The sequence below is a fragment of the Piliocolobus tephrosceles genome, chromosome 1 (genome assembly GCF_002776525.5).
Source record: "Piliocolobus tephrosceles isolate RC106 chromosome 1, ASM277652v3, whole genome shotgun sequence".
NCBI classification, from domain to species: Eukaryota; Metazoa; Chordata; class Mammalia; order Primates; family Cercopithecidae; genus Piliocolobus; species Piliocolobus tephrosceles.
Genome location: NC_045434.1, coordinates 187,747,676 through 187,770,504, shown reverse-complemented (window position 1 = coordinate 187,770,504; position 22,829 = coordinate 187,747,676). Strand labels below are relative to the sequence as shown.

Below are 22,829 nucleotides of genomic sequence, written 5' to 3'. Positions count from 1 at the left end.
CTTTTTTTCTTTCATATTCCCGCAAAATGTGCAATAATATTCCACTACCTATTATATCATAATATGTAGTCATATTTTTAGTCAAGGATTATTCATTGCCTTGATTTCCCCCTAGGCCATAACTTCTGTGAAGGCAGGAGTCATGTCTTTGATGTTTCCTGAAGCATTTAAGACAGAGCATAGGAGCTATCATACAACACGTGCTTAGTAAGTATCTGATAAATGAATGAATCAATGAATGAATGACAAGAGTTTGCTGATTTAGCAAGAGTCTCAGCTAGAAGGCCTGCAGCACTCTTCCCAAGATTCAAGGGTTATCAGGAGGAATGGGGGGACCTCCCACCCCCATGGACCTATCTAGACAAGGAACCAAAAAGCCTCTAAAGGGAGTGAGTGGGCTTGGTGGTCCATGGGATAGCACTAGAGTTGGGGGTGGGCAGGATTCAAACCATAGAGTTGTATCCATCCATGACTCCTATCCCATCTCTCAGTAATTCAAGTCACAGATTTGCAAATTGGGTTTGCCACAAAATGCTGTTTGTCTGAAATCTTTGTGGCACAGTAAAAGTTTGGAGGACAGCAGCTTTAGAAGTCATGCAGGCAACCAGGGCAGCATTCTGCCACCCTCGATGAAGGCATTTATAGCCCCCAGGGGCATAGAGAACCTCAGGGAGCCAAAGCAGAAGTTGAGAAAAATGGTGAATCCCATAGGAACACCAAAAAGACTTGATCAGGCACAAACGCAAGATATCCCAAGGACATCCTAGAAATAGCTGGGGAAATCTGGGCGAAGGATGGCAACTGGGAATAGAGCTATGAGGATTCACTGCTAGTGGGACACTAGTTTTTTGTGTTTTGGGTTTTTTTTGAGACAGTCTCGCTCAGTCACCCAGGCTGGAGTGCAGTGGTGCAATCTCAGCTTGCTGCAACCTCAGGCTCTTGGGTTCAACCAATCCTCGTGCCTCAGCCTCTCGAGCAGCTGAGACTACAGGAGTGTGCCACCATGCTCAGCTAATTTTTGTATTTTTAGTAGAGATGAGGTTTTACCATGTTGGCCAGGCTGGTCTCGAGCTCCTGGCCTCAAGTGATCCGCCCACCCTAGCCTCCCAAAGTGCTGGGATTACAGGCGTGAGCCACCGCACCCGGCCTGGGACACTAGTTTTATTCCTCTAGTCGTATGCCTGGGAAGCTCAGAATACCCTGAAACCATTATGGCCAGCCCCTGGCAAGTTCCCACTCTTTCTCCCCATAGGCACCCAACAACAGAGAGGCCTCTTTCTGGTATCCTCTCCAGAGCTGGCAATGCTAATTCTTCCATGAAAATTAAGGAGTCAATTAGTCTGAGGCCACCTAATGCCAGAATAGTGGCTGCTGGTAATTGTACTATCTCGGGTACACCACAGACTCAGGCATGTAATAGGTACCCCCGACTGGTTAAATGCTTGTGTGAGCCAAGTGAGGAGGAGTGTTATATCTGCCAGGGGCCCCTGAGAGGCAATCTTCCTGTTTGTTTCTTTTTGAGTTCACATACTTGTACACCACAGGATGTAATAAGGGATTGGCAGATCCTGTCATCCCCTGGAAAGGACAATTGCTGGAGTCCTGCTCGGCACCTACATGTAACCTTTCCCAACCTCTCCTTCCCTGCAACTGCTGTGGATCTCCTGTCTGCCTCTGAGCACCTGGGGGGGGGCATGGGCACAAGAACTCTAGGTTTGATGACTCCCCTGGTGACATCTCTGTGGACAGCCTCTGTGGTTGCTCTGACCATCCTCTATAAAAAGGCTTGGTCTCACCTCCAGGAAAAGAGGATGTGCAGGGAGACTGGGCTAGTGGGGACACTATGCAGACCTCTCTCTCTTCCTGTCCCCCAACAAAGCCTGGGCAGTCCCACCGTGACCTACCTCTTGTCCTCTTCCACCTGCACGCCGATGGAGTGGAACTCCCTCCGGCTCCTGTTCTCGGTGTCTGAATCTGAGATCGTCTCCACCTGGTGGCAGGGTGGAGGAGTCAGTGGCTGTGGCGAGCCAAGGTGAAAGCCCTTCCCGGGGAGAACGGCTAGCAATGGCTGCGCCCCAAGCCAGCTGGCAGGTCCTGCAAAGACCATCTGCCTGAACAAGATGAGAGACCCAGGCGGTCGGTCACAGGCCTCAAAGTGGCAACCACAGGGCTCGGCCCTCCATCCCTCCATTAGCCAGGAGGGTCGATGGTGCCAGGACAAGGAACGAGGAAGTGGGCGGAGGCTGGCTGGAGCAGCCCCGTCGATGTCCAGGCACGGGGCTCGCTTGCAGCTCAGGGGAAGCCAGGAAGAAGGTCGATATATCCAGAAGGCCGCTTCCGGCCCCTCACCCCAGCCCCAACCCGCCAAGGTCCGAGCCCTTGTGGACGCCTCCCCGTTCCATACCTGCACCCCAATGGACGGCCGCCACTTCCGCTGCCGCGCCAGGCTCCTCAGCTCCTCCCTGCCAGGGATGGTCTTGATGATGAGTGTGGGGGGCTTGGGGCTGGCCCGGGACGGCACCGGCGCCAACTCCAAGGTGCGCGCACCCATGGCGGGGCCGTCCAGCCCGTCGGCGGAGCTGCAGCGCCGGGCGGGGCCCTCGGCTGCCGTGAAGCTCTCGTGCGCGGAGTCGGTGCTGCTCTGGGCGGTGATGGAGATGCGGGGCGGGGCCTGGCTTCCCGGCGGGATGGGGGGCGGGGCCTTTCTGAAGTTGAAGGCTGTGGCCGGCGCGGGCAGAGACGCAGTGCGTGAGGCTTGCGGCCCTGCCTGGGTCCTGGGCCCGCGCCCGACTCCCACCCCAAGAGGCCCAACGGGACCCTGCAGCGGCTGCTGCACACACGCCAAGGGACGCTCTCTCCGTCATATCCGACCCCGGGAGCGAGCGATCTGCGCGGGGTCACAGCACAGTCGAGGGGATGGTCAGAACCCGGACCCAGGGCGCTCTCCAGCCTAGGGCCGGCCAGGGGCAGGGAGGTGTACTCACAGGAGCCGGGCCTCCCTGAGACAGCGGCAGGGGTAGCAAGGAGGGGCAGGCAGTCGTCGTCTTGAGAGCAGCCGGCCTGGATGGCCCGGAGGTAGCTGTGGCTCCGCATGCGGAAACAGCCGGGCAGGTCCAGGGCGTCCACGGCCTGGGACTCCAGCTCCCCAAACACGGACCCGCACACGGCCTCCAGCTGCTGGTTCAACTCATCGCTGAGCTGGGGGGCAGGGTGTCGGGAGGACAGTTACGAGGTGCCGGGAGGGGGTGGAAGTCCCTGGCGTGCTCTGCCTTAGGAAGACCTTTCTGTATCTGCAGAGACTGTGGACGACTCTTCCGCGTTTGAACTAAAAGGAGCCCTCTTTGCAAACAAAGATGGGGTCATCTCTGCTCCATTCTAGCTCCCCAGGCTTGTCTTGGGGCCCAGTCTTTCCTCTAAATATCCCACCCCCACCACCACCCCCACCCCACCTATGCCTCTTCCAGGTGTCTGTCTGGCTGCACCCCAGGCTGCAGACCACCATGTTTTCCTCTCCACCTAGTCCCAGCCCCTGACGTTTCTCTCACCTGACCCCAACAGAGAGGACCAGGGACCTGGCATGCACCCTCCTGCCCAGTATAGGGGTGGGGACTACATGGAGGACACCTTTTATTTTCTTAGTTATAATCCATTACATTACAAAATTGACTGAAAATTGATATATATACCCATTAGTTTCCGTCCTGCCACTTGGTATTTTATATGTATGTTTAAAATACCAAGTGGCAGGACGGAAACTAATGGGTAAGTGATGGAGCAAAGTTATTAACCTACCAGTGTCCCGAGCCTTCCCCCACCTTCTACCCACTCACTCGGGTTCTGGCTTAACCTGTGGGCTCCTTCTCTACCCTCCCCCACTGAGGAAAGCTTAGCCATTGCTGGATAAGGTTCTTGGTTTTGTTTTTGGTATTTTGGTGGTGCAGAATCCATGGTGTTAAAAAAAAAAAAAAATTTAAAGCATGAAAAAAAGCAAAACAAAAATTTTGTTCATGGAACTGTGCCGCACAGCACCACACGAAGACTAAATATACCACAGAGGTTGCAGCTTCATTCACATTACATGAGCAAACTGGTGCAAAGAAAAAGTAAAGATAGGAAAAGGTGCTACCAGAGGTAAGTGCTACCCCCAGAACACAGGTGACAAAGTCCTGAACATTGCTCAAGATGGGCACATATTTAACCCTGAGCTTCCAAGCAGACAAAGCATCAGGGAGTATAGCCTCAGAGTTGCCTGTATGGGCTATGAGTGAGACCTCTCCAAGATTCAAGTGCTTGCTCTACCACTTCCTAGCAGAATGGCCTGGGAAAGTTAAAGTTTGGGGGCCTCAGTTTGCTCATCTGTCAAACGGGAGTGATAACGGTACCATCTTCATAGGGCTATTGAGGGGACTCAAAGAAAAACATGTGAGGCTTTTGGTACAGGTACTGGAACATAGTAAGCCCTCAGCTAATGGCATGCGAAGGTCTCAGGGCCTCCCTGGTAAACACAGGCCAGATGCCCAAGAGAACCACAACGATTCTTGTCCCTGAGACTAAAAGACAGTCATCCCCTGTGGATAATTATGTAGAGTCCATTGGATGAAGTCATGGACAAGGTCCTCGACAGCATCCCATGGCAAACGTAACAGCAAGTATCACATGGCTGCATCTTGTGACATCTCCCAGGAAAGATTCATGGCATTGTATTTATGTGCAGCCAACAGAGGCTCAAAGGAGTGGCCTGATCCATGTGTAAACTACAGCTCAATGTTTCCATAATTCGGCCTCCAAAGCATAACATGATTTTACTGGATTCTGCTTCAAATAGAGCCATTTCTATTCCAATCTATTAATGGGCAAAAAGACCCAGAGAGGGCCGATGAACTGCCTAAGGATGCCCAGCTGGTAAGTGATAAAACTGAAATTAAATGTCATGCTTCCTGGCTTCCACATAAGGCTGATTGAGCAACAGAATCTCTTGGGGAGCTTGTTAAACCTACATTAACTCAGGCCCCACCCCAAGGATCTGAACCCAGGGTTAACAGAACACCTATCTTGCTTTGGCTGCTTAGAAGCTCAGAGTCAAATTTGCTGGAGATTTAGATTCAGTGGTTTCAGTGTGGGCCCACTAATTAAAAAGAAGGATTGTCTGAACTTTTTGAAGCTTTTTCTAAAGGAGCCTCATTACAAGTGTATGGAAATCACAGGCCATGGAAAAATCAATCTGAGACCCCATAGAAGTTAAATTATCTCATACTTGACTGTCACAAGCCACACTTGTGTGACAGTTGTGGCTTTCACCATGATGCTCTGTCATCTACCTCTCAGTCTTTCTGTCTCTGTATTTCTGGGGCACCAAGGACAACAGTTGCCAGTGTATTTCCTAAAACACAGGAACTGAACTAACTCCAGCTATTTCTGGGCTAGGCTCAAGACACTCCCCAACTAGAACAAATGCAGCCCAGAGTGTCCCTCTTGGAGCACAGGGGAGCTAATCTAAACCTAGCAGAAAGCACGCTGGTCTCGAGTCCAGACACCAGGGATGAAAGGAATCTCACTCTGTAGTATGTTTCTGTATCTCTAGCCCTCTTCTGTGTATAAAGCACTAGGCATAATATCTGGCACACAGTAGATGCTCAATAAACTTTAGCTACTATTATTAGCAACAAGAGGCTCTTAAATCAGCGACAATACCACTCAGAATGAGAAGTGCCTCTTTCCCTGGGGTTTTCTGAAGCTCTTGAAATCCCACCCACAGGCAATACTCACAACCAATTCTATCCAAGGCAGACAAAAAAGGGTGAACAACTCCCTGGGATCATACACCTGCCAGCTCAGCTGGCCAAGAGGAGCTTCTGGGGTTCCAACAGGAGACCAGGACACAAGGAAAACACGGACTCAAGAGACCCTCAGAGAAATATTGCACCCAAGTTGATCTTTACTATCTTACAATTATAAAACTGTAACATTGTACTGTGAATGTTCCTATTATCCCTGCACTGACTTCCACCCTGCTTCCCTCAACACCCACTTACAGGAGAGTCAAAGTCAAAGGATCCTCTTGGGATGAGATCCTTAGCCTTTCTCCAAACCAGACTGAGAATCAGTAGGCATTTGCAAGCTCATGGCATATTTAAAGTAAAAATGCTTTGTGTCTAATTGGAAATTGTCCAGACTAGAGTTGGTGGGTCCAACAGGGGGCCAGGCAACATCCTGTATACTTTACATGTGTTATTTAGTTTAGATAACCTTTAGAAAACTCTCCCATTTCAAAACATTGGATAAAATATAACAAATGTTGCTTTATATGCATAGCTGAGCTCACAAGAAAGCGAGATAAGTCCCCAGGGGACAAAAGCAAAGAGGAGACTGGAAAATCAGAATATTAACTGTATGAGCCAATGCTGCAAACAGCCCAGTGGAGGCGGGAAGTGGGGGCAGGGGCTGTTGGTCTCAGCATTTTGGTAAAGACTTAGGTTTTAAACACCCACTTGGGCATAGGAGGAAGGTTTTGGGCCCACATGAAGCATGGAATTGGAAAGGAGAACCTGCATAAAGTTAGGAAAAGTGAAACCTTTGATGAAAATGTAGACTAGAATAAAAAAATTAGTCATCACCACAGGCTGATGACAAGGAAGCTCGTCTGAAGTACAGGGATGGCGGGAAGGGAAAAGAGGCAAATCCCCTAAGAGTCTGTACCTACACGCTGGTCCTTACACAGCCACAGTACTGTGTATCTGCATGAACCTTCATGGGCCACACCCCCAAAATTAAAAATTAACATAAAATTGTCCCAAGCCATGGATATTCTAACAGAAGCAACTGCAAAATATTTCCTGGGGAACTCACTCCTAAGCTGCTCATGCTTCTCACAGATAAATTTCCAATAAAGGTGAGTGTACTATGTGGGAGACAGCCTCTGACATAGCTCCTAATGATCTCCATCTCCTGGAACTCACACCCTTGTGTAATCCCTTTCTCATGAGTATGGACTGGACTTATTGGCCCACTTCTAATGAATGGAATATGGCAGACACAATGGGATATCACTTCTGAGATTAGGTTACAAACAGACCATGGCTTCCATCTTAGACACCTTTTCTTATTCTCTTTCTCTCAGAGCCTTTGCTCTGGGGGAGGCAAGCTGCTATGCTGTGAGTAACCCTATAGTGAGTCCCACATAGAAGAAATTGATGTCCCTGGTCAGTAGCCAGCAAGAATCTGTAGCCTGCCAACAGCCATGTGAGTGAGCATGGAAGCAGATCTTCACCCAGTCAAGCCTTGAGATGCTGCAGCCTTGGCGAAAACCTTGATTGCAACTTTGTGAGGCACTTGACCCAGTCGCACCCACAGCCAGGCTGCACTCAGATTCCTGACCCACAGAAACTGTGAGACAATAAATATTCATTGTTTAAAGACACTACATTTGGGGATAACTTACATAGCAATAGAAAATACAAATTGTGACATAAACAAAAACCAAACTTTGATTGGGTTAAGCCATTAAGAATTCAAGATTTCTCTGTTATAGCAGCTAGTGCTACCTTAGCTAAAACAAAATAACTTTTAAATGATGTTTAAAAGTTCTAAGCTTAAAAGATAAAACTGAAAACAGAAGAAAATAAGACTCTAAAGCAGGATAAAACTGTCAAAAACCACCATTTTATCACTCTGCAAATCAATAAAAGACATATGACAAAGAAACATGTATTCATAAAAATTACTGAACTTTGGGTAAGAATAGCATGACTCTATAGTATCCTGAGGCTGCCCTCGTTCACCAAGTCCCCAACGCTATCAGTTGCAATACTTCAACAAACGTGGTGCCGCATGTGAAAAATCAGCTGCTTCACTGCCTCTGCCAGGGGGCTCCACTTAATTTGGGGCATTGTCAGTTATAATATCAAGAACAGGGAAGGCCAGCAGCACTGTTAGGCTGGGTTTCAGCAATGTTTGGGCCAAACAATGGACTGGCAAACTAGCCAGGAATTTATCAGAAACTTCCAGGGGGTGAGACAGACCTAGGGAGTTTAATCAGCTCTCCACATATTTTGGGTTAACTCAAAGCTGGGTGAATGCACAGCAGAGAGCAGAGAAGCCTGAGCCACCCACACATCCCTAACCAATGGAGCCTGTATACGTGTGCAGGGGAAATAAAAGAGTCTGGTGAAGAGTAAAAGCCAGGGTAGGTTTGAAAACAACCTGAACTTTGCCCTCCCCAGCTCACATGTAGAAATATAGGCAGAGAGAAAGTCTAACTAGCTTGAGGTTCTTGAGCACAACCTCCAAAAAATCTCTGGCTGAACACTAAGCTATGCAGATATGGAGGAACCCCCTAAGAAACAAGGCTTAAAAATAAAAATAAGAAGGAAATAAAACTGAATGGAAACATTAGAGGCCACATGCTGTAGGGAAGACAGATTTCACAGATTTCATTCACATTAACAAACAAATAAAGCAATAACAATCTTCAAGAGGAAAACATAAGAATCTAGAATTGCTACAATATATTAGCTAAAATGTTCAGTATTTAACAAAAAATTGTAAGATATGCAAATAAACAAGAAGGTATGCATATCCCCAAATGTTGGATTTATCAGACAAAGACTACAAAGCAGCTATTATGAACATATCAAAGAATTAAAGGAAACCATGTTTAAAGATTTAAAGGAAAGCATGACAACAATGACTTCATGAATACAAATCACAACAAAGAGAGAGAGATTAAAAAAGGAACAAATTGAAATTCTGGAGCTGAAGAGTATAGTAACAAATTAAAAATTCAGTAGAGGGGGTCAACATAATAAATGATCAGTAAACATGAAGATGGATCTGTATGGGGTTGAATAATGTATGAATAATGGAGAGAATAATGGAGTATGAATAATGGAGAGAAAAAATATTAAACAGAAATGAACACAACCTCAGAGGCCTATGGGACAACATCAAGCATATCACCATACATGCAATGGGAGTTCCAGAAGGAGGAGGAGAAAAAAGAGAAAAAGGAAGAGATAGGGCAGAAAAGATATTTGGAGAGACAGTAGCCAAAAACTTTCCTTTTGTTTTTGTTCTTGTTTTTTGTTTTTTGTTTTTTCTTTTTTAGAGATGAGGTCTCACTATGTTGCCCAGGCTTGAGTGCAGTGGCTATTCCCAGGCACAATCATAACAATCATAGTGCACACTACAGGTCAAACTCTTAGGCTGAAGCAATCCTCCTGCCCCCACTTCCCAAGGGGCTAGGGCTACAGGTGCCCACTACTGTGCCTAGCTACCAAATTTAATTAAAAAACAAAAAACATTAGAGATCAAAGAAGCCCAATGAACCTAAAGTAGGCTAAATGCTAAGAGAGCCATATTCACACAAATTATAGTCGAAATGTTGAAAGCTGAAAACAGAGAAAATCTTAGTAGCCGCACAAGAAGAACAATTCATCACATAGAGGGAAACAACTCACTTTTCATCAAAAACAATGAACACCAGAAGGCAGTGGAATGGTATATTCAAAGTGCTGAAAGAAAAATAACTGTCAGCCAGGAATTCTATATCCAGCAAAACTATTCTTCCAAGATGAAGTAAAAATAACATTTCCAGATGTTACTGAATAATTGTAGACTGAATAATTTATTGCCAAGAGACTTTTATTATGAGAAGCACTAATGGAAGTCCTTCAGGCTAAAAGGAAAATAAAGCAACACCCAATGGTAACTCAAATACAGAAGAAGAAATAAAGAGCACCAGAAATGGTAAATACGTGAGTAAATACAAGAGCCTCACCCAGTGGTAACTCAAATACAGAAGAAGAAATAAAGAGCACCAGAAATGGTAAATATGTGAGTAAATACAAGAGACTCTATAAATATATTTTCCTCACTTCCTCTCTTAACCTCTTTAAAAGACATAAGATTACACAAAACACTTATTATAATACCAATGTTTGTTTATAACAAGTGTTAGGTTTAAAACATATATAGGTAATATATGACAGTAATAGCACAAAGGGGGAAAACAAGTTATATTAGAGCAATGCTTCTATATTTTACTGTAATTATATTTTGATAAACTAGGATATACATTGTAATTCCTAGTGCAATCACTAAGAAAGTAACTCAAATTGTATACTAAAAAATTAACAAATAAATGTAAATGGTACACTAAAATATTTATTGATTTAATACAAAAGAAGACAGTAAAGAAGGAACAGAGGATCAAAAAATAATATGAGACAATCCAACCACATCAATAACCACATTAAGATGTGAAGGCCTGGCTTTCAGGCTCATGCCTGTAATCCCAGAACTTTGGGAAGCCAAGGTGGGTGGGTCCCTTGAAGTTTTGAGACCAGCCTGGGCAACAGAGTGAAGTCCCATCTCTACAAGAAATACAAAATTAGCTGGGCATGGTGGTATGTGTCTCTAGTCCCAGCTACTTGGGGAACTGAGTGGGGAGGATTGATTGAGCCTGGGAGGTCAAGGCAGTGAGTCATGTTCACACCACTACAATGTAGCTTAGGTGACAGAGCAAAACTCTGCCTCAAAAACAAATTAAATAAATAAAATAAAACATGAATGGACAAAACATTCATTCAAAACGCATAGTGATAAGATAAAGCAAAAAAAAAAAAAAAAACCATTAGATGCCATGTACAAGAGACATACCTTAAATCTGAAACACAAACAGCTGAAAGTAAAAGAATGGGGAAAAGATATACTATGCAAATTATAACATGAGAGAATTTTCCAGAATTGAAGAAAAACATGAATCCACAGATTTATGGAGCACACACATGAACATATCATAGTGAAACTGCAGAACGGTAAAATCAAAGCAAGATCTCAACAGCAACCTGAGAGAAATTAAAACTACCTACAAACACAATCGGGTTGATAGCAGACTCCTTAACGGCAACAATAGACAGATAACAAAAGAATATCTTCAAAACACTGAGAGAAAATAAATGTTAAGCTAGAATTCCCACAATAAGCTAAACTGTATCAAACAGTATGGGTAAAATATATTTTTTGTTAAAGTTCAAGTTTGCTACTAACAGATATTCACTGAAAAAATTACCAAGAATATAGGACAAAACAATGAGATGTAAGGGGGTAAAGTGAGGAGTAAAAAAGGTAGAGATGTGAGTATATATACTCAAGAGCTAATAATATAAAAAGTAACAATAATAATGGAGACTAATTTGACAGGTTAAAAGGTAGAACTAAAATACTGGGCAATAAGTCCACATAAGAAGGGAAGAAGTCAAGGAAATTAAAGTGTCCTAAGATCACTTAAGTATTTGAGGTGATGGGCATGTCAATTCACTTGATTTAATTATTCCACATTGTATTCATAAATCATAACATTACTTTGTACCCCATAAATATATACACCTCCAATTTGTCAATGTATAATAAAAATTAAAAGTAAAATAGGCCAGGCATGGTGGCTCACGCCTGTAAACCCAGCACTTTGGGAGGCCAAGGCGGGCGGATCACGAGGTCAGGAGATCGAGACCATCCTAGCTAGCACAGTGAAACCCCGTCTCTACTAAAAATACAAAAAAAAAATTAGCCAGGTGTTGTGGCGGGCACCTGTAGTGCCAGCTACTCAGGAGGCTGAGGCAGGAAAATGGCGTGAACCCGGGAGGCAGAGCTTGCAGTGAGCTGAGATCATGCCACTGCACTCCAGCCTGGGCGACAAAGCGAGACTCTATCTCAAAAAAAAAAAAAAATTAAAATAATAATAACAATAAAAATAAAATAAATACTGAAAGAAACCAAAGAAGAACTTAATGAATGGAAATACATCCAATATTCAAGGACAATAACACTTAATATTGTTAAGAATACAATACCCCATCTATACATTCAGGGCAATCCCTTCAAATTCCCAACTATATTTTCTTATAGAAATCAACAAGCCTACCCAAAAATCTTGTATGTATGCAAAGGAAACACAAAACACAAAGCAATCTTTAAAAGGAGTAACAAAATCATATAATTTCAACTTACCAAAATCAACACTTACTACACAGTTACAGCAATCAAAGCATGTGGTAATAGCATAAAGATAGGTTGATGCAGACCAATGGAATAAGTTTTAAGGTTCATTAATAAACACATGCATTTACAGTAAATTGATTTTGAAAAAGGGGCCAAGAAATTTCAATGAGGAAAGAAAAGCCTTTTCAACAAATGATGCTGGGAAAATTGGATATCCACATTCCAAAAGATAAAGCTGGACCCCTAACTCGAATCACACACACACACACACACACACACACACACACACTACTCAAAGTGGGTCATACATCTAAATATACATGTTAAACTACAAAATGCTTAGTAGAAACATTAGAGTAATTTTTTGTGATCTTGCATTAGACAAAGATTTCTTAAATTTTGCACCAAAGCACAATCAAGAAGAGAAAAATTGATGAATTATGCACCATCAAATTTAAAATGTTTTTTTCTCCAAACAGCAACATAAAATATATAAAAATACAAATCACTGAATGGTAGAAACCACTCCAGCTGACAGCTTGATCAGATTCCTAGCCCCCAGAATTGTGAGAAAATAAATTTTTGTTGCCAAAAAAAAGAAGAACAAGAAGGGAAGAGGTCATCAAAATCAAAATGTCAGCCAGGTATGGTGGCTCACGTCTGTAATCCCAGCACTTTGGGAGGCCAAGGCAGGTGGATCACCTGACGTCAGGAGTTTGGAACCAGCCTGGCCAACATAGTGAAACCTGTCTCTACTAAAAATACAAAACAATTAGCCAGGTGTAGTGGTGCAGTTATTCGGGAGGCTGAGGCAGGAGAATCGCTTGAACCTGGGAGGCGGAGGTTGCAGTGAGCAGAGATCTAGCCACTGCACTCTGACCTGGGCAACAGAGCCAGGCTCCGTCACAAAAAAAAAAAAAATGTCCTAGGGTCTCTGCATTGTTCAGGAGGAGTACAGAAAAAACTGTCAGCTTCAGTCATTAAGTCAAATATGCATATGAAAATTATAAGGGTAACCACAAAGAATAAAATAGGATATATAACTACTAAACAGTATGGAATTTGGTGGGGAGAAGAATAAAGAAAACTCAAACCAAAAGGAGGCAGCAAAGGAACAGAAAAGCCTCAGCCCGAAGGCAAGATAAATAGAAGTCACAAAATAAGATGATAGAAACAAATCCAAGGGTTAGGGCCAGGGTCATCACAGTACCCTAGGTTTAGGCCAAGGGGTAATCACAGATTATCAGTAATCACAATAAATATAAATGTACTAAACTCTCAAGCAATTATCAGAATGGATATAGGTAAAATGTAGCTATAATTATTTTCAAAAAATATACCTGAGACGTAGACAAAAAGTTTTAAAGTAAAAGATGGAGAAAGGTGTTCTAGGCAAATACTAAACAAACAAAAAAAAATAGACTTAAGGGAAAAAAAGTATTATGAGACATAATAGGGTGACATCTCTAGTGCTTTAAACTTCTTTCATCTTCTATAAAGCAAGAATAAGAAGCCATACCTCCAGGCTAAATATGTCAAGTATATGTGATATTAGATAGTGCAAAGTGCTAAGAAGAAGGAAAAAGAGCAGGAGGAAGAAGGCGGAGAAGACCTCAACAATGACAGCACAGGGAAGGGGAATAGGAAATGTTGGAAGGGGGGCGTTAAATTAAAATTTTAGAGCCTTTGGGAAAAGACCTGAAAGAGTGAGGAAGTGATCCATGGGAGTGTCTGGGAAGGTGACACCCAGGCAAAGGTAGTGGCAAATGCAAAGGCCCTAGGGAGTCTAGTGTGGCTGGAGTGGGAGGGAGGGGAACAGCGTTAGAAGAGGAACTCAGAGGCAGCTCCACTCCAGCGAGGTCACCAGGTCATGCAGGCCTTGAAAGCCGTGGTTAGGTTCCTGAGTTTACTCTGAGCAAGGTGAGGGTTTTGAGCAGAAGAGTGAGTGACTGTGATTATAGTTTTTAAAGATCATGCACGGTTTTAATGAGAGAAGATGAAGTGGAGCAAGAGCAAATACAGGAGACCAACTAGAAGGCAGCGCCATCATCCAGACAAAAGGACATGGTGCCTGGAAGAACCGGTGGCAGTGGAGGTGGTGAAAAGCGGTTGGATCCTGGATATATTTTAAAGGTGGGACCAGCAGGATTAGCTGAAGGATTGGAGGTGAGTTGTGAGAGAGAGAGTGGTCAAACTGACTTCAGGCTTTTAAACCAGAGCTTCTAGAAGGATAAAGTTGTCATTTGAAATGGAGAATTCAGAGGATAGAGCAGCAACTGCGGCAGCGAGGGACGGGAGGGGATTGTGGAGGGTGTGTGTATCAGCAGTTTAGTTTTGGACATCTTAAGTTTGAGATGTCTACTAAACATCCAAATGAGATTTCAATGCACAGTTAGACATATATACCTGGCATTTACGGGAGAGTTTGGGCTGGAGATATACATTTCATAGTCATCAGGCTCTCAGCCATGAGCCTGGACAAGATCACCTAAGGAGTAGGTATAGAGAGAAATCCAGGGGCTGAGCTCTAGAAAACTCCAGTGTTCACATCCTGGGGAGTTGCAGAGGCACCCAAGACACAGACTGAGGATAAGCAGCCAGGGAGAGAATCCAGGAGAATGTAGAGGGCGTGGTGTCCTCCAAGCCAACCAAGTACAGTCTTTCAGGAAGGAGGGAGTCTTCAACTGTGTTACATGTGACTGATGGGCCAGGTAAAATAAGGGCTAAGCATTTAACTCGTGGGTTTAACAACATAGGCTGGTCTGATGTAAAAAGAGAGCTGTGCCAATCAGACTCCCTGGTTCAGGCAATGGAAGAGGAATACTGAGAGACTGCAGCAGCGAACAATGGGAGCCAACGTGGATGGTCTTTTGCATTGCATTTTTTCCCCAGCATACAGTAAAAATAGCTAACCTTTATTGAATGCTGGCTATGTGCCAAGAACACTATTATGATGCCTATTTTTAAAAAGGGAAAGTGGGGCTCAAGAAAAGTCAAGTAACTTGCCCCAGGTCACTCAGCTGGTAAGTAGCCAAGCTGGAATTCAACCCCACCTCATGTGTTTAATTACTAAACGGCGCTGCTTCCGTCTAATTAAAGGGAAAGTCTGTACTTAGATATGGAACTCGCATTTCTCAAATGCCATTTTCGGGCCAAGTACCTTGTGTTTGCATACATTTTCTCACGGAACTCTCACAAAACCCCTGCAAAATAACTGTCCCTACTATTGCCATTTTAAAGACGAGAAACAGAGGTGTTGAAAAGTAAGGTCTCTTGCTTGTGGTTCCTCAGGACAGAGGGGCAGGGTGGCAGAATTCAGGCCCAGATCATGTCTGAGACTGCAGCTTGGCCTGTGCCCTGTCTGTACAAATCAATCCTACCTTTTACACGGGGGCAGGGAGGAAGCAATCGGGCCTGTGGAGAGCCCCAGGGCACTGGAGTTGCCCTTACAAGCTCATCACTTTGAGGACACTTGGTGGGTTTTAAGGCTGTGATTCTCTGAGACTCCCAGCCTGAGTCAGCTCCAGGAGTCCTAAGGCAGGTTTCCCAGTTTCCCCAGAGCCAGGCCTGAGCTCTCTCCACAGGCAGACCCTCTGATTTTAAGTCCTAAGCTGAGCATGGGATTGAATCCCCTTTTCACTCTTTCCTCCAGGCATACTGGGCCTCTCCCTACCTGTCCAGTGGTGAGGGAACGGCTGTAGCCAGGGATGGAGCTCCGGGGGTGGATCCGGGGTGGGACACAGCAGCTGGGAAGGGCAAAATTCCAGAGTCAGAACAGTGGACTGCTAGGAGGTGGGGGAGGGGAGATAATAGCACTGGGGCCCCTGAGCAAGTCCTATTCCTCAGAACCCCCAAAGAGAGATCCCTTAGGAGACCCTGGGTAAAGAGACTCCCAAAGAGGCACCAGAGACGGATTCCCACCAAGACCCTCCCTTTAAGTGGACCAGAGTGAGACACCCCAGTTGAATCCTAGGCAGGACTACCTGACTTTCACCCACTCTACACACATCTCCCGCAGGAATCCAGCATCAGCCTCCCGACCCCGCACCCCCCGGCCCTCCCTGTCCTTACTTGATCCTGGCCTGGTCCACGCTGGAGGAGCGACGGGTGGTGAAGCGTCGGGCGACTGCTTTGGGAGATGTCTTGGGGCTGCCGTCTGAGTCTCCACTCTCCTCATCCCCCATGGCTTTGATGTAGCTGCCGCTCCGCATCCTGCGGCAGGGGATCTCCCCATCCTTGCCACCAGTGGGGTAACCCCCCCAGTCATCTTGCGGCACCTGCAGGAACAGGGGCCTCTGTCTCTCAGACTTGACCCTAGTAAATCTAGAGGCCAGGACTCTTTCCCCACTGCCAGTAGGAGGTGCTCTGCCCTGGCTTGAACAGGCACACTCAGGTACATGCAGAGGCAGAAGGGGAGGGTCTCAGGCTGTCCCCCTCCCTTACAAGAGACACCTCGTCATCCTCCACAGACCTTCTGCACTTAATTAAGGGCCACCTAGAGAGTCTGAGGGAGTGACATGCCAGGCATCAAGCGGTTGATGATCAGAGGCCAAAGTGACCTGTGTCAATTCCATGCCCGGCAGTCAGGCATCACCTGACCTCAGTCAACCTCCTACCCCTCCTTTTCCTTCATTCTTTCAACCTGCTTACATTCCAAATCCTCTCTCCTTCCCCGCTGTGGGGAGCCACAGAGGGCTTCATGCAGGGGAGAGACATCAGGTTTGTGTTGCAGAAAGAGCTCTCCCACAGTCCAAACAGAGGCTGGATTGTGGAGGGCCAGGAGCAGGGCAGAGGCTCAAGTGGCAAGAGGACGACCAATTAGGAGGCTGACGCTGTTATCCAGGCAAGAGATGATGAGGCCTAAATTAAGACAATGACAATGAGGGGGAAGAGAAGGAGATGGAAATGAGAGGTGTTAAGGAGCATCAGTGAGCCTGATTAGACGTGGGGGATGAGGGGGCGGGAGGAGTCGAGGATGACTGCCAGGCTGCTGGCTGAGGACCTGGAGGAGGGTGCTGCCGCTCACTGAGCCATAGAACCCCAGAGAAACAAGTCTGGGGAAAGGTGGTAGGGTCGGGGTTGAGCACCTTGAGCTTGGCATAGAACTGTTGAGCAGGTGGTTGGATGTTTGGTTCTGGGATTCAGTGGGGAGATCGGGGTTGGAGGCGGACATGTGGGAGTCATGGGCGGCAGCTGAATCCATAGCAGTGAATGAGACAGCCCAGGGGAGAGAAGAAGAGAGATGAGCAGAGATCCACTGACATTTAAAAAGGGACTGTGAAGAAAGGAAGAGGAGCCTGTGAAGTCACCTGAGAAGGAGTGGGCAGAGGGGTAGGAGGGAAGTCAGGAAAATGCCATGTCATAGAAACAGGAGACATTTCAAGAATAAAGGGAGTCGATTATGTCAAATGCCACAGTGCGTTCAGAGGTTAGTAACTCAGGCTCGGGAGTTAGAAGATTCATGTGCAATTCTGGCCCCATCACTTGCTGGATAGGTGAACTTAAGGAAAACGGATTAACCTCTAAGTGTCAGTTTCCTTGTCTGCGAGTTGGTCGTAATACTTATGCTTACATCGGAGGGTTGGTGGCAAAGATAAATGAGCCAATAGAGAGTTTCCAGGACATAGAAAGTGCTCAATAAATGGTAACAATTATTATAGGCACCAAAAAGTACCTTTTGAAGACAGCTCTCAAGAGATCATCTGTGGCCACTGCCAGGGCATGTCAATGACAGGGAGTGTGGAAATCAGACCACAGTGAGGGAAGAATTGAAGGGAAGTGAAGAAGAGGCGTCTATGCTCTAAGAACTTGATTATGAAGGACATGGAAGGTGGGATGGAGCTGCAGAAATATTTTTTAGGATGCAAGCGACTTTGGACATGTTATCAGGATGACAGAAAGAGCCAGTAAAAATAGTCTTTAAACCTCAGAAGGGAGGACAACAGTTCAGGGATGGAGGGGGTCATGAGGAGATGGGCTCAAGCCCTGGAGGAAGGATCAGCCTGGGATGGGTGGTCCCAGATTTTCCTATGAGCCAAGGAAGGGGATGCGGGTGGCTGGGAATCTGGATATGTCTAGAGAGATGCTGTCAGGAAGCTGAGGGAGTCCGTGATGTCAGCCTACACTTCGGAAAATGAGGTGTAAGTGAAGACGTGGGGGAGAGGACTGGAGGAGGTAGGGAGGATTTAAAACCCTTGTTGTAAAGAACAGGTTAAATGGGGTAGGGATGGGAGCTCCAAAAGGGGTAACACCTCAGAGACAGCATAGGGCTCAGGGAAAAGGTGGAGACTCTGGGGATGAGAAGGAACCCACGGGGAGGAGGAGGCCTCTTTGAGGGGCTGGGGCTCAATCGGAAGATGGGAAACAAAGAGATGAGGCTCCATAAAGAAACAGGGGCTCAGAGTGGACAGAGGGATTCTGGAAGAGGCTGAAGACAAAGCTGGTATCCAGTGGGAGAAACGGCTTCAACAATCGGATTGGGAGTCCAGCAAAGACACCTGGCCACATGTGGCCGGTCTCCCCTGCTTTTCTACCAGGGGAGCACGAGGCTTTCTGGAGGGTCCCTGTAGCTCCTTGGTTCTTCCCCACATGGGCTCAGACATCCCAGTCCTCAGACCGGAGGGATCATTCCCCTTCCCCATTCTCTACAGAAAGCAGCAGGCAGGTGGAGAGAGGCAGGCCAGCAGATGGGAAGGCCACACTGCAGGGTTCCCACTCTAGCCACTGCAGAGCTCCTCACTCCTCTGCAGGACACTGTGAGGTGCATGTTAAAAAGGAAGCCCCCAGGGAGGTCAGGGCAGCCCTGGAAAAGCAGCAGGGAGCAGCCCTGGAAATGGCAGCGAGTCTTCAGGGATGGCAAGGAGTCGGCTATGGGGGAGAAAGGATGGGTGTTCCCTCCCTGGACCCTTCAGTTCCCAGCTTAGAGCACCTCCCTACCCAGGGAGGGGGCAAACCAGGCCAATCCAGAAGTCCTGAATCCAGAAGTCCCTTCTTATTTGCTCTGTGGCCCTATGTGCTCCCTTGGGCCTTCATGAGTTCTCCAGGAGAGCCCTAACTTGTGCACAACTTACCTAGCAAGGCCAATGTCCCACAAAGACACATGCAGACTCTGTTCTCCACACCTTTGAACATGCTGTATAGTCTCTTCCCAGAATACGTTTAGTCGGCACTCAACAACTGCAACTCCTCCACCAAGATTCAGCTCAGGGGACATTCCTCACCCAGGTCGGTGAGGTGTCTCCTCTGTGTTCCCAAGAAGCCCAGGGCTCTCTCCTATCACAGCCTCATCACGCTATATTCTATCTGCTTCCTTGTCTATTCCCACTGTACACTGTGAGCTCCTCACAAGCAGCATCTGTATCTTCATCTTTGTATCCACAGCACCCAGGAAATGCTCATTGAATAAATAGATCTGTATCAACTATGTGGAATGCAGAAATACACTGAACCTCCAGAATTTATATTGACTTTTTCTCCTAAAATTATGGCATGACTTAAGAAAACGATGTGGGCTAGATGAGGCTGGGGTGAAGGCTCCATAAAAAGTAGGAATCAGAGCTCCTGGCCTCACCTGCAGAGACCATAGAGATGGCAAGACAAGATGAGAACAGCATGCCAGCTATCACCTGCACCATCCACTCCCAGGAGGCCCTGCCTGAATCGTATCAGGGCTGAAATCCAGTTTGTCCCCTAACCTAGGAAAACACATGAGACACATGAAACTCCCAGGACCCCTCCACAGCTTTGGCTGTCCCACCACAGGTACCCCGGAATGACAAACTTCAGCAGAGGCACATTCTGGAAATAACTGATCTTCATATTCAAACATGTGGGCCACCCAGATTATAGCAGAAAAGAGGTCTGGAGAAGGCTTTGGGGCAGGAGAACTGCTTTCCAAATGCTGACCTTCAATCTTAAGAGCAGCCACAGCTAAGGTGCACCTCAGTATCCTGTCCACTGCCTGTCCTCAACTTCATTATGCCTTCAACCTCCTAAGACAGAGATCAGCACAGCCTGTCCAAAACAGTAGGTCAAGGGGAAGTCTCCAGGGACTGACACATCATTAGAACAGAAGGGCCCTTCGTTGCACAAATAGGGAAAGTGAAGCCCCAAAGGAGCTCAGAGTGACCCAATGGGGCAGGGCAGAGCCTCCTGGCATCCAGGCCCTCCATCACAGGGACAGCTGGCTCTCACCCAACACTTTCCACTGCTCCCTGGTTGACAAGACCGGTGAAGGCTGAGGACCCTGTTCCCCAACCCCCAAAAAGCCTCACCTGCAGATAGTGATAAGTCCTGGCTTTGGCCTTGGTCTCCGGACCCAGGAGCCCCTTGCCTGGCCCGGCCCCTGGGTATCCATCCCGGCCCTGGCTGACCATCATGGTATGCCAGGCACTTCGCTTGACCGACTGTCCATCCAGTGACATGGACATGCCAGTGCAGGCAAGGCAGCGGCCTTCCGACCCGCCCGAGCGCCCCTTGAAGCTCAAGTCCCGGTAGGACCCATCTGGACCCTCCAGGCAGAAGGGACCACCAGGCTCCCCAGGGGGCCTGCCACCCGCCAGGAAGCCGCTATCACTGTCCAAGTTGTCATCGGAGCTCCACCAGCCTGTGGACTTGGCCTGATGCCGCCCATCCCCCTTGCGGTCCTTGCTCTTGCTCCTCTTGCCGTGCCGGGACTGGTGGTGGTGGTGATGGTGGTGGTGATGGTGGTGGTGGGAGGTGTGGGGGCCTCCGGATCCTGGGCCAGGGTAGCTGTCTCCTCCAGAGCCACCTCTTCCCTCAGCCTTGGGCCCATTATAGTCCCGCTTCCCCGGCGCCTCCAGAGAGTGGGACTTGGCAAAGAGCTTCTGCACAGAATGAACCAGGTGCCGGATGCGGCTAGGGCTCTCGCTGCGGGGCTCTGGGGCAGTGCCAGTCCCTGGCGCTGGCCCGGGCCCTGCCCCTGCTGGCCCTCGCTGGTATGGTAGTGTGTGGAAGCCATCTTGTTGAACTGGCAACTGCTTTTCAAACTGATCCAGGAGTGTAGGAGGCAGGCGGGGGGCACCCTTGCCCTGTGGGTGGCCCACACAGTCTTCACAGGTGTCGAAGGGGCTCTGGCCAGGGTACATCCTGGGGAAGGTGCTGCTACCCCCCCCCAACCCCGGCCCCCCCTGGCCCTCCCTCAGGGCCTACCGACAGCCCCTCACTCAGGCTCAGGGGCCCTTCAGGAGAAATGTGTCCCAGGCCAGCTCTCGGGGCACAGAAGCGGGGCTCAGTGGAGAAGGCCTCCCTGGAGCCCAGCAGGTATGGGGCCCTGGCAGCTGGGCCCACGTCCATATGCTGCTGGTCAGCAAAGCGGGCTGGGCGGGGATGGCTGCCTCGGTCGCCATGGTAACCCCTCATGGCCTCAGCAAAGGCTCTTCATAGTCTTGGGGGCCAGGCCCCAGGAACCTCCTGGAAAAATAGGGAGAAAAGGTATTTGAATTGAACAGCCCTCTTCACCTAAAACCACCTTTTATTAGGCACCCTTGTATCCCTTCAGGTAATACATATCAATTTATTATGATTAATTTTACTATCCTCCCACAAATGGACTAAAAACTCCTTTAAACAGTCATAATAGACAGATAGACACTCAAGGGCACAAAGTAATCCCATCATTCAACGAATGCTGCAAATCCAATAAATACTTATTCACAGGAGGATATTCCCTCAGTCAAATGGGTTTTTAAATGTCCTTAGAGACTGGGCACAGTGGTTCACACCTGTACTTCTAGCACTTTGGGAATGCAAGACAGCAGGATCACTTCTTGAGCACGAGAGCTCAAAGCTGCAGTGAACTATGATTGTATTATACCACTGCACTCCAGTCCAGGCAACAGAGCTAGACTTGGCCTCTAAATTTGTATATATACATATATTTGTTTGTTTTTATACTTGTAAATGTATATTAATAAATATTTATAAATGCATATATATTTTTATATACATAGAAATATTTACATATATACATAGATACACATTTATTTGTAAATATATAGATATACTTTGGGATGTGTGTTTGTGTGTGTGTGTGTATATCCTTAGATTACCAAAAACAAAAGAATACCCAGGGAGACATAAAATATTCAGAGGAACCAGTCTTTAGGTGAACTAGCGTTTAACAAGCTGGCATTAGGCAAATAGATCCACAGCCACATCTCTACCCCAACCCTGCCCTACACCCCACTGTTACAAGAGCCAGGCCTCAGGGTCACAGCTCCCAGCTGCTGTGAACAAAGAGAACACTGGACCCAAATCTACATATCCAGCACCATCCCACAGAACAATCCCTCCCCTTCCTTCCACACCCCGTGCATTCCATCTGGCCGCAGGCTCCTTCTCCCTCCCCTGTGGACTGAAATAAGGAGAATCTGAGATGACTCTTCCTCCTTCCTCTTCTGGGCTCCACATATTTCCCCCATGAAATTACCCCTTTTGCCTTTTACCCCCCACCCTCCACTCCCATTCCACTGGAGGGGAATCATGAAGGAGGAAAATCCGTGAAGAAGAACAGCAGCTACACAAAGTAGCATCTGAATCCTAAACTGGGATTGGAACCCAGGAGTTCCTCCTCCCAGGAACAGAGGGAATGCAAGACAGGAAAGCGATGGAGAAAAAACTCAGGAACCAGTGCTCCTGGCCTCCATCCCAGGCTTGCCAAGGCTACAGGACAGAGAGGTCAGCTCTCAGCAAGAGCTGCCTCCAATCAGGACTCCAGGAGCTGCCAGGATAGGAGCTACGGCAGGAGGGAGTGACAGCAGGAGGGACAGGGACAGAGGAGCTGGCAGACGGTGCCCTCCCTCATCCTCGAC

The 22,829-nt window shown here is 47.2% G+C and overlaps 1 protein-coding gene across 1 annotated transcript in view; it reads right to left on the bottom strand.

The window, feature by feature from the left end:
* The window catches only part of DLGAP3 (DLG associated protein 3), a 40,039-nt gene extending 18,646 nt beyond the window's left edge, over positions 1-21,393 (bottom strand). Inside the window, 7 exon segments of the mRNA XM_026457209.1 lie at positions 1,905-1,990; positions 2,405-2,718; positions 2,985-3,198; positions 15,671-15,743; positions 16,069-16,274; positions 20,271-21,131; positions 21,133-21,393. Coding sequence (XP_026312994.1) covers positions 1,905-1,990; positions 2,405-2,718; positions 2,985-3,198; positions 15,671-15,743; positions 16,069-16,274; positions 20,271-21,131; positions 21,133-21,378 — 2,000 coding nt within the window. The 5' untranslated portion in view covers positions 21,379-21,393.
* Positions 21,394-22,829: the final 1,436 nt, after the last annotated feature.